This window comes from Perognathus longimembris, chromosome 18 (assembly GCF_023159225.1).
Source record: "Perognathus longimembris pacificus isolate PPM17 chromosome 18, ASM2315922v1, whole genome shotgun sequence".
NCBI classification, from domain to species: Eukaryota; Metazoa; Chordata; class Mammalia; order Rodentia; family Heteromyidae; genus Perognathus; species Perognathus longimembris.
In genome coordinates, this window is record NC_063178.1 from 17,207,981 (window position 1) to 17,220,266 (window position 12,286).

The following is a 12,286-nucleotide window of genomic DNA, read 5'->3' on the forward strand; positions in this document are numbered from 1 at the left end:
TGTGATTCCTAAGGACTTTCTTTTAGTTGCTGAGAATGGCAGTCTGCAAACATAGCATCAGGCACGTAGGAACTTTTTTGTATAATTTTTTTGACCCAGAAATACCCAGATTGTTGCCTACAAATCATAACTCCCAAATGATTGTGAAAAATTTACTTGGCATCTGATGTAGCTGTCATCATATATTTTAAATTATTTTCTTTCAGAAGTGGCTCTAAAATTCTCTGCATAACTTAAAACATATAATTATATATGAAGGAAACAGTCATAAGAATGTATATGTATATTAAAGATCAACCACTGGTTGTGTTTAAAAAGCACTGAACAGTAGTCCCCTTCAAAATGCATTTTGGAAATGGAAAATCTCCCATGCTCGTGGATTGGAAGGACTAACATCGTGAAAATGGCAATACTGACCAAAGCTCACTACAAATTCAATGCAGTACCCATCAAAATCCCAACAACATTCTTCAGTGAACGACATATGGAATGCTAGAAGACCCTAAATAACAAAAACAATCCTTAGGAAGAACAGTGCTGGAGGAATATCAGTACCAAACTTCAGACTGTGGCTTTGTAATGCCACAGTAATAAAAACATTTTTCTGCTGGCACACAAGAATTGGCCTGAGGACCAATGGATTAGAAGACTCAGAAATGAACCCACAGACATATAGCCACCTAGTATTTGATAAGGGAGGAAAAAAAACCCAACAGGATGGAAGAAAGACCATCTCTTCAACAAATGGTGCTGGAGAATTGGTTATACATGTGCAGAAAACTGAAGCTAGATCCTTATATATCACCCTGCACCAGAGTCAATTCCAAATGGATCAAATACCTCAATGAAAATATTTCAGGAAGGGATAGAGGAACCACTAGGACTCACTCCTTGGCATGGGTCAAAACTTCCTAAATAAAGATTCAGAATCACAACAAAGAAAGACCAAATAAAAGGGATCGCATTAAAATGAAGAGATTCTTCACGCCAAAGGACATAGCTAGGAAGATAAATAGAAAGCCACAGATTAGGAGAAAATTTTAGCTATACATCAGACAAGGGGCTCATATTTAGAGCTCAAAAAATTAAACCCCTCAAAAACAAATCCTCAAAGAAATAGTAACCAAATTAGTAAGTGGGCTAAAGACTTAAAGAGAGACTTCTCAGAAGTATGAATGGCCAACAGACATATGAAGAGATGTTCAACATCTCTGGCCATAAAAGAAATGCAAATCAAAACAATTTTGAGATTCTACCAAACTCTGTTTGAATGGCTATTATCAAGAAAACTAACAATCTCAGATGCTGGCAAGGATGTAGCCAGAAGGTAACACTACTAAACTGTTAGTAGGAGTGTAGACTTGTTCAACCACTCTGGAAAGCAGTATGGAGATTCCTCAAAAAAGCTTCCTTTTGACCTAGCAATTCCACTCCTGGACATTTTATCCAGTTGGCCACAAACCATGCCACACTACAGCTACCAGCACAACCATGTTCATTGCAGCATTGTTTACCATATTCATGATATGGAATCATCCCAGATGTCCCTCAATGGACAAATGGACCAAGAAAATGTGTTACATATACACAGTGGAATTCTGCTTCCATCAGAAAGAATGACATCGCACCATTCATAAGGAAATGGAAAGACTTGGAAAAAATTACATTAATTGAAGTAAGCCAAACCCAGAGAAACACAGGTTGCATGGTTTCCCTCATTTGTAGAAATTAGAATGTGCCTGTAAGTCTACAAGTAAACACAGTGTATAGTAAAAGACAAAAGAATTACACTTAAGACATGATAAAAAGATAAAACAGGACTCTAAACGAGACCACAAGACCAAAAAAAGAACATTCTTAGGAGAAGATCACAAAGGCTCAATAGCTATGTGCATGTTATATAAATTGATGCTTAAATGAACTCCAAGAAATGAAAATGAGGTTTTACTTTTGATTTTTTTTAATTCTATTTTTTTTCCTTTTTATCACTGCTTTTGATTCCTGTACCTTTTCTATATAAGTTTATCCGATTTTGGAAGGTTAAGGGGAAGTAGAGAAATGGTGGGACAAAGGATGAACTATTCAACCAGACACTGTGTTGAATAATGAACTATACAACTTGTAGGGGAGGAGGACCAGGAGGGACAACATGGGGAGAAAACAAGAGAAGAGGTGACACACTGTTCAAAAAGAAATGTACTCATTACCTCACTTATGTAACTGTAACTCCTCTGAATATCACCTTTGCAATTTTGAAAAAACAAATTGCATTTTGTCTACCAACAAAGGAATATTTTTATTTATAACTTTCCTTGCCAAAATTTAAGCAGATTAACTAGGAGATTAAGTAAATCTTGGCTCTTAGGTTACCTAGACCTCATGAGTAGAGAAATTGGTACTGTGGATTCTCGCCTTCATTAACATGGTGAGCAACATATTCCATGCTTCACTTAGGAGCCAGGCAAATGATTTGTGTGGATTCTAGAAAGCACTCTTGCTTGATTGCAAAGGCACGGTCTAGTGTTCTTCCAGTGAAGAAGGTTGGGGGTCCAGAGTGGTGGTGGAAGAACAGGAACCTCAGCTTATAATAAAGTGTTTTTATTCTTTTGGCGGTATTAGTGTTGCCATTTCTCATCAAGACATTGTGTGTGTGTGTGTGTGTGTGTGTGTGTGTGTGTGGCCTACTCTGATGTAGGAGTGATGTTGAAAGAATTGTGAACCCTGTGTAATTGTCTTTGTCTTGTTGCTGTTTTCTAGCATCCTCCAGGACAAATAGCAAGGAAATACAGCTCCTGCTCCACTATTTTCCTAGATGATAGCACAGTCAGTCAACCAAACCTCAAGTATACAATTAAATGGTGGGTATCCCAAGTTTTGCTTAATTGAATGCTATTATTATGCCTTTCTCTGATGGATAAGCTGGCTGGTTGTAGGATTTGGGGATGATTGGCGTGGGGCGGAGGAGCACTTACTTTCTGCATGATGAGTTGACTTTTATTTAAAATTTTAAATACTGATATACAGACTGATAATACATACTGTAATAAATCTTAAATACATTCATGAAACATTGAACTCCTGTATTTTATTTTACAGTGTAGCTCTTGCAATATATTATCACATCAAAAACAGGTATGTGGATGATTTTATGCTAAAAAACATCATTTTCCAATTGTTTCCTAATATTTTCTAGTTACCTCAACCTTTGGCTATTGTAGTGTTAAGTTATATATCTATCGAATTTCTACAGATAGTGAAATTTACAAAAACTTCCCAGGTAAGTGCTAAATGACTTTGGATTCAGAGGACACCCAGTGGTGATTTTGTTTGAGAAAGAGCTTCTTAAGTTCAGCCACCTCTTCACTTGTTCTTTTCTGAATAACTTGGGTAAACACTGCTTCATAAAATGATACTCGAAAATTACTACATGTGCAACTGTAACATGAAGAAAACATCTAATGAAGAAAATGTTGAATTCAAGCAAGGAAATTGGGTGTTTTGAAACATAAGTTAGTTTAATGTAATAGAAGTAATCTCTCTGTTTCTGGCAATGGTTCATTTAATCAGAAATGTCAGTTAAGGAATAAAAACTGCTATAAACATTTTACTTCATCGTAAAACCTGCTTGAATGCATTCACTTGCCAGTTTATTTTACTTTAACATAAAGACTTTGTTTCAAATTTGGGACAATATAAGTTTTAGATGTAATTCCCTTTCAAAATGTTTTTTGTTTTCTCCAGTAGTAAGAAAAATTGAAGGCATTATAAACCATCTAAAGGTAGAATTTTTTTGAGGTTTTGGCTTCATCTAATCTATAGCTAATTTATTTTTAGTTATTTCCTTTAGCATCCAAATCATACTAGTAAAGCACCTTCCTAATAGTCATAAGAACAAGAACCTCTCATACTGCAGTCAGGTTTCGCAGATGCGATATTTACATAAATAGAGTAATTTTCTAAATTTTGCTTGGAGTTCTGTTGTGAGCTTGTTTGGTAGTAGAGTTGCATGGTAAGTATGAGTCAGTAACACGTAACTTAGGCTGTGTGCAAACTAAGAGTGTGGAAAGTCAGTGAAGTGGAAGGAACGTGGTAGAGCTTCTAGCAGTGTGCTGGGCAGACACAGGAATCTGAAATAAGCACCTGGAAAGTCATGACTTTGAGAGTCCGTAATTGTGATTTACAGTGTGTGGTAGCCTTAGAGAATAGGCTACATTTTGAAATTGAAACTTAAAAATGGAACTCTTGAACTAGAACAATAGTAAAAAGGTAAATTTTGTCTTGGTGCTTAGTTCTATGACAGACAAACTTTTTAAGCATTGAAGCCTTGAGTATATGTAATATCAGTAGTGAAATTCAGGTTTGCTTTCAAACCAGCTTTGCATTAGAGTCTTGAGGAAATGTCTTAGTTCTTGTTTTTGCTTTTTCTTTGAGTGCTGGGGTTGAACTCCAGGGTTGAGTGCATGCTCAGCACGCTCTGCCACTGAGTCCCATCTCCAGCCCAGATCTCTTGATTCTTAGACTGTCCTGGAACTCGAAGTCAGTTTAGTCATTCCTGATAAGTGCAAATTTTATTAAGTACTTAGACTTCTCTCAGCATCCCCTAATGGTAATAATAAATGCATTATTTCAATTTGTTTTACTGATAGTATCTCCATCCTACCAATAAAAAATTTGAGGCATAGAGATTAAGTACTTACCTTGAGATTATAGCTAATAAAGTGAGTTATTCAGAATTGAGCCCTTCTAAATGAATGGTGATATCCTGACAGTTCAACTTGAAAAACTAATTTGTCAATAGCAGATTAATCATTGAAACCTGCTGATCTCTAATGACTGCAGGTTCTCTTTTTTTTTTTGGCCAGTCCTGGGCCTTGGACTCCGGGCCTGAGCACTGTCCCTGGCTTCTTTCCGCTCAAGGCTAGCACTCCGCCACTTGAGCCACAGCGCCGCTTCTGGCCGTTTTCTGTATATGTGGTGCTGGGGAATCGAACCTAGGGCCTCGTGTATCCGAGGCAGGCACTCTTGCCACTAGGCTATATCCCCAGCCCGCAGGTTCTCTTTTTGACAAAGATCATTCTGCTTGAGAAAGACGATGCCATTCAGCTGTGTTACCTGGTTTTTCCATGTACTAATAGTCCACTTCTCAGAGGATACTTGTTCTCCTGTCTCCATTATTAATGGGAAGCCTGTATCCTTTGAGAAATCTCACATTAATAATCTCAATTCATATTTCTAATCTGGTTTTGTTTTTAAAATTATTTCTGGCAAATGTTTCTCTAGAGTGCTGAGTGGCTTTTTGAGGGAACTTAAATCAGATCAGGAATATTGAATAGGGTCCTGTTTATCCAAGGAATGGGTATGGGGCTAGCTTTCCCTTGTAGACAGCCCCTTGTCCCTTGAGGAGTCTGTGCGGAAGGAGATGGGATCTGCTAATTCTTCACAACCAGAGACACTATCAAAGGAGTGTGACCAGAGGTCACCTGGAAGATGCTACTTGTATGTTTTCAAGTTCTACTTACTATCAAGTGGAATTGGTGTTTCCCGTGGTATGGTGTGTGTGCGGCGGGGCGGGGCGGGGGGGAAGGTATCTAAATTGTTCACAGGGTTTTGTAAGCAAATGTGTTAAGCAAACACATACGTCAGTGTCCAGCGCTTTAAGAAAGGAGAAAGGTGATCTGAAGAAAAATTAGAATATCCCTTAATTTTGGAGGAATTCCTGTTGTCCAAATGTGGGAGTGAAAAGTGAGCTTTTTTGTTGGCTTGCTCTTTTTTATTTTTATACAGGTGGTTAATTTGTAAAGTAGAAATTGTAGCATTTAATGTGATGGATGTATGTTGGGCAAGTTTGTGAGTGAACCTTTTGATTTTAAGCCTAGCTGATCAAAGACTATGGAAATTACATATTGTTGTTCAGAAGCAGTGCTTTATAAATTTGTTTTTTGAGAAAAGTTTTAGGCAAAAGTCAAATTTCATTAAACAAATGAAAGTGGAACTGTCACTTGCAAGGTAGGTTTCTGGCAGAAGCTGGCAGCTGGAGGTCCTGGGAAGACAAATGCAACCCGTATTGTAAAGGTCTTCTTAAGTACCAACTTGGAAACACCAACTGTTCTTTCACAGAAAAATAAGAACACCCGTGGCCTTGCTTTTTAGTATCAAAGTGTGAAACTCTTTATCAGTGCAGTAGCCAGGCTGGGTGTTGTGACCAATTCAAACATCTTTAGGAGGACCCATTGATTATCTTTTACTTCACACTTCTACTATGCCAGCCAGCTTGTATTCTGGTGGTTGTGCGGCACACGCGTGCTCTTGCTCTGTCTCTCTCAGCTTCTGCTGAGAATTAAGATGCTGAAAGAAATTGAAGTCTTTGCAGTTTTATTCCAAGAAAAACAGCTTATGCATGAATAACCAGTGGTGACGACTTTTACACTGCTGCTGTCTCTTGAGATACAGTTGAATCAAAGGGTATTTTTATATTGAATAACACTGTTTGCACAATGAAAACAACATTTTTCTGTTCTTCTCCCCACCAGGGACCCAGATGGAAGGATGCTCTTAGATATTTTTGATGAAAACCTTCATCCTCTTTCGGTAACCACCTTTTTTATGTTTCACAAGATTGTTCATGTGTTTTTCTTCTGCTCTTACTGGTGATGAGTCGTTTGAAGATACTTCTTTCCCTAGAAATCCGAAGTGCCACCAGACTACGACAAACACAACCCAGAGCAGAAGCAGATTTACCGCTTTGTTCGGACCCTCTTCAGTGCTGCTCAGCTGACAGCTGAATGTGCCATTGTCACCCTGGTGAGTGCCTTGGTGGTGACCCGGCTGTTGCCCACACACACAGTAGAAGGGAAGAAGCTGGCCCAGCACAGCAGAATGTGGGCCAGGCAGGGACCTTGTACTAGGTGACACCCGGAAGCTGTGTTAGAAGCAGCAGTGGTATCTTTTCTTCTGGAGAACAGAAAATGGATATCCTAAAAGAAGGTGTGATGTCTGTTCTGTTCTGTTCTGTGGTCTCCACCTAAAGTCACAGGTGAAATCATATTCAGAACCCATCAGTGCTGAAATGTTAAATGCAGGTAAGTAAAAACATTTGCACTAAGGGGGAGTAAGAAGGAACAAGACTACTCCCTGTTAGCATGTGTCTTCTCAGGCTCATTCCATTTTAATAGAAGGTATAATGAACATATCGTAAGACGTAGGAAACACGTACGTTATCCTGTAGGAGCACCTCTATCGGAAGGAGTGCTTCTGTTGTTAGCTTCTGACCTGCCACTTCTGTGTATAAGTTATTCAGGCAATAATGGGAATCATTGTCAAGACTCGAAAGATAAAATTCTCTTCTTAGATTCTTACGACTTTATGGACTGTATCAAATGGCCTTTCAGAAGTAGGTTGAACAGTGTGACCTTTTTTGACATGATGTGTAACTCCTGAGAAGTGAACCTTATGAATGAGCACTGCTGGAGATGAGAATATTGTGCCTTGTATTTCTGAGGTTATTTTCTCACAGAATGGAGAGCTTGGCACCCTTAATCTAATTCTACAGTAAGCCAGTTTACTTGCTCATTAGTCTGCTCCTCCATTTCTTTGTTCTGCCTCATTGAACTTGCCAGGTTAAGGGTAAAACAGCCTTTCAAGGAATCATGGGATAACGTGAAATAATTGTAGGTTATAAGATTGCAATTGAGAAGGAATCCTGGGGCCCTGTTCTCGGTTGAGAAAAAGAGGAGTCTTGGCAACTTTTTGTCGAGGCTGACCCCGAACCATGATCTTCCTACTTGCAGCTTCTGAAATAGCTAGGATTACAGGTGTGAGCCGCTGTCATCTAGTTCAGCCATATTGATCTAATCTTGAGTTTTACATGCCTGTGCTACCCTGGGTAACGCGGCATGGAGCCTTGAGATGATGCAAAGGCTTGTTGTTGTGTGGGCAGATGCCATTTTTGTCTAGAGATGGTATAACCAGGAAACAGGTACTACTGAAGGACAGGAAAGAGCGGTGAGTTAGCTCGGGAGTGTCATGCGAGAACGTCTGTGCTGGGGTGGCCGGGGAAAAGTGAGTGGCTGCTGTCTGTGATCGGTGTGTGGACTGAATAGACACGCCCCTCTCCTCACCGTGGCTGCCCAAGCGGGGCCCTCCGCAGCACAGCAGCTTTCGGGATATTGTCTTGTTTGATGTAGGTAGTGTTTTAACTGTAGAATATTCCCACCAGGGAAGCCATGCTGGCCAGTAGTTGTCTGTGTTAGAGACTTTCACAGAGCTGGTTGAGTCTTAGCACCAGTTTATTAAAGATCCCCTCAGGTTACGATCTTTTCTTGAGTTCCTTTAGCTTCTTCATGAGTTTCTAGGAATTGATCTGTTTCATCTGCTGTATCCTGTGTGTTGCTATACTTGTACAACTCATAGTGTTTGTTACTTTTCTTGCTTCAGTAAAATTTGCAGTGCTCTGTCTTTGTGTCTAGTTTTGTTCATTTGAGCCTTTTTTTTTTCTTTGTCTTACTTAAGAGTTTTTTGGTTATAATAATTTTTCCAAAGAACCAAGTTTGTTTCTCCCCCCTTTTTTGTTGTTTGTTTGTTACTCTGTTTCATTCTGCTTCTTTGCCTTGCTTTAGTTTTAGTTTGCCCTTCTAATTAAGGGGACTGCTATTGATTTGAGATCTTTTTTTTTTTTTTTTGGCTAGTCCTGGGCCTTGAACTCAGGACCTGAGCACTGTCCCTGGCTTCTTCCCGCTCAAGGCTAGCACTCTACCAATTGAGCCACAGCGCTACTTCTGTCCATTGTCTATATATGTGGTGCTGGGGAATCGAACCCAGGGCTTCATGTATACGAGGCGAGCACTCTACCACTAGGCCATATTCCCAGCCCTCGAGATCTTTTTTTTTTTTTTTTCCCTGTGCTAAAGGTAAAAACCCAGGGCCTCATGTTTAGTTTTTGTTAACTTACATTAGATGTACAGGAGGGTTTCATTGTGATGTTTCCATACATGCCCACAATGTACCCATCAACTTAACTTCCCTATCACACCCTTATTTTCCCTCTCCACTTCTTAAAACAAGCACTTTAGTGTAGAAGTTAAAGTGCACTGTGCTTTCATCTTCCCAGATTTTAAAAGTAAACTGTTTAAGATGATAGAAAATGGTAAAGTTAGTAGTTCTCCATAAAAACCTCACAGCCAGTTCACTCACATCTGTGATGTTATAAGATGTCGTGCTGTAACATATTATCATGTATTAAAACATTGATTACATTATTGGAATCTTATTGTGACATATCTCTTACAATTAATGATCTGATGATGATACACTATCATTGACCCAAGTGCTTGTGTTTTTAGATTTCCTTGGTTTTTACCCAGTGCCCCTGCTCCAGGCGTCCATCAAAATGCTAGTCATGTTAGTTGTTCAGTCTTCTTAGGACCCTTTTGGCCATGGCAGTTGCTTGTACTTCCCTAGTTTCAGATGATCTTAAACAGTTCTGAGTTTTTATTTTGCAGTGCTGGGATTTGAATGAATGGTTTTACACTTGCTAAGTAAGTGCTCCATGGTGGAACCACACTTCTACCAAAGGTGGTTTTGAAGTGGTTGTCTGGAGGAAGTGTCCTCCTGTCTGTCTGAAGGCATCCCTGGACTGCAGTTCTCCGTTTCCCGACAGGCATGTGCCTTCAGTCTCCGTTTCTTCCACTGAGATGGAGTATTGTTCACTTTTCGCCAGGGTTGGCCTTGAACTGAGCTCCTTCTGATCTCAGCCTCCCATGTAGCTAGGACCACAGGTGTGATCTTGACAGAATTAGAGGGTGTTCTTGACAATTTTGAAGCATACTTGTCTGATGTTTTGTAGGATGCTGCTCAACTGGGATCTTTTTCAAGATTAGATTGAAATTATGTAGGGTGTTTTGAGGAAAACTACAAAGGGTAACTTTTTATATTGTATCAAAAGCATCAATACAATTTATCACTATCATAATAACCTTGGTTACCTTTCTGAGGCCATTGTGTGAGATTTCTCTGCTATAAAGTTACTCTTGTTTCATTCAGTAGTATTCTTGAGCAGAAAATGACTGTAAAGGCAGCCTAGAGACACAGACAGTACCTCCCTAGATGATGTATGCTGTTTTTTACTAAAACTTGTGTCAGACTATGCCGAACGCCCGAGGAGCCCTGGTAAGCTGGTGTGCAGCTTGGGGGCGGAGGCCCAGTCACGGCTGCAGACTCCGGTCTGCCACTCAGCCCCCCGGGTTGCAGCATCGAAAGTCTTTCTCAGAGGCTCATGCTAAAGTAGTTACCTGACTGAATGCCACTGATTCTGGCCCTCAGAGATCCCCTTTTTGGGGTTATTTAACTAGTTTCTAAGGAATTTAAAACATTAAGGATTGCTTCTTCCCAACTACTGACAGCTTTGTGAAGTCATCAGTTATGCAACATATCAGTGACCTATCTTAGTTTTCCTAAAACTAAGACAGCATGCACATGCTGATCCATTAGAGTTGAAAGCAGGTGCAGGCCTGAGGGTAAATCATCACTCACACACAATTCAGAAGAGTCCAGACTGGCGACTTTAGTATTTTTCCACTTGGCTTAACATAAAAAATAAATACTGAAATAAAATACAAATTGTCTCTTGCTACATCTTCCCCCCACACACAAGATTTTAGAAGCTATTACCTTCAACATAACAGATCTGAAACTCTTTCTGTACATTTTGTTTTTTGAAAAACTGCTGTTCAATCTTGTATTTTAAAGAACTAAGAAAGTACAACCTGTAGTGGTAGAAGCATGCATTGTGAGTTCCCGCAGCCTCCCTACTCTGCCTGTTCACAGGGTACTTAGTTCTTGACAGTGGGAGAACACAGCCAACTGAGCACAGGGAAGGACGGTACAAGGGGTGGGGGGTGGGGGACACCACCTCCCCCAGCAGCGTCAGAATGCACACTTCATACCTCACAGTGAGCTGTAGCCCCAGCCAGCAGAGTCTTCATTGGGAAACCCAGTACCCAGGTTTCGATTGACAGTTGCCCACATAGATAGCCTTTGCTTCATCTATACCAAGATTCCTGAATCCTGGGGTTTGGAAAACGGGTTTGTACAAACACCAATAGGCCAGAGAGTTACTATATGGTCCACCAGTTCCCCTTCTGAGTAGAATACAGAAGAATCAAAAGCAGACTTGGTGAGCTATTTATACACAAGTGTTCATGGCAGTGTGATTCACAGTGGCCATACGAGGATGTGATTCAAATATCCACTGACAGGCCATGTAGTAAGCAAAATGGAACATAAACATACAGTATGATGTTATTCCTCATCCTTAAGTCAGCTTTGTAGTGGTTGACACGGCTTGGGGAGGAGGGAGGGGAAGGGAGGAGCTGTTGTGCAAGTGTAGAGTTTTGGTTTGGGATGATAAAATGTCTACAGTTGGTTAGTGGTGATAGCTCCGAACTGTGTGAATGGACTTGATGTTTCAGAATTCTACACCTGAAAATAGTTAAATGGTAATGTTGTGTTGTGTGTCTTTTACCACAATAATAAAAGCATCACTTCCTTAGCAATGGCATGTACATCTACAATTATCTCAAAAATGTCAGTGTTTACAAATCCCAGTAGGTAATACATGTAGTTATCCCCTTTATGCCTGCATAATTTTTGTTGGGACAGTTGTTGTATTTATGTTCGTAGAATTCATAGTTGAGGGAATGAACAGTTAACCCATGGCTCCTAAACCAGGCCCGCCTCAGTCTTATCAATGTTTGAAGTCCAGTTATGTATACGTTGTCCTGTTACAGAGGGTGAACTCAGCCCACTTCATCAGGCTTATTGAAAAGTATCCGTGATCAGGTGATGGCTTCTAAAGGATGGCAGAATGAAACTGTGATTCCGCAGAGCAGTGTGTAGGTGAACACTAAAGCTCCTTTAGCTCTGCACCGTTGTGTCTTCCCAGGTATACCTTGAAAGACTCCTAACGTATGCAGAGATAGATATCTGTCCGGCCAACTGGAAGCGAATTGTGCTGGGGGCGATCCTGCTGGCCTCCAAGGTGTGGGACGACCAGGCTGTGTGGAACGTGGATTATTGCCAGATCCTGAAAGACATCACGGTGGAGGACATGTGAGTGGGGCCCGTCCTCCGCGTCTCGGTGGGCTGAGAGGGAGACCACACCCTTTCCCACGGTTTATGTAGAGCACAATGATGATTTTGACTAAGCATCTAGTGGGCCAGGGTAAGGATAGGGTGGTGAAAACACAGCAAATCTCCTTTTCTAGGCAGATGACCATATGTGGAGACATGG

The 12,286-nt window shown here is 40.4% G+C and overlaps 1 protein-coding gene across 1 annotated transcript in view; it reads left to right on the plus strand.

Annotated features, from left to right (window-relative positions):
• Window positions 1-12,286, plus strand: part of Ccny (cyclin Y) — a 110,036-nt gene that overhangs the window by 89,114 nt on the left and 8,636 nt on the right. Inside the window, exons 4-8 of the mRNA XM_048367981.1 lie at window positions 2,758-2,858; window positions 3,097-3,132; window positions 6,531-6,588; window positions 6,682-6,801; window positions 11,939-12,105. Of these exons, the coding sequence (XP_048223938.1) occupies window positions 2,758-2,858; window positions 3,097-3,132; window positions 6,531-6,588; window positions 6,682-6,801; window positions 11,939-12,105 (482 nt within the window). The remainder of the gene's footprint in view (window positions 1-2,757; window positions 2,859-3,096; window positions 3,133-6,530; window positions 6,589-6,681; window positions 6,802-11,938; window positions 12,106-12,286) is intronic.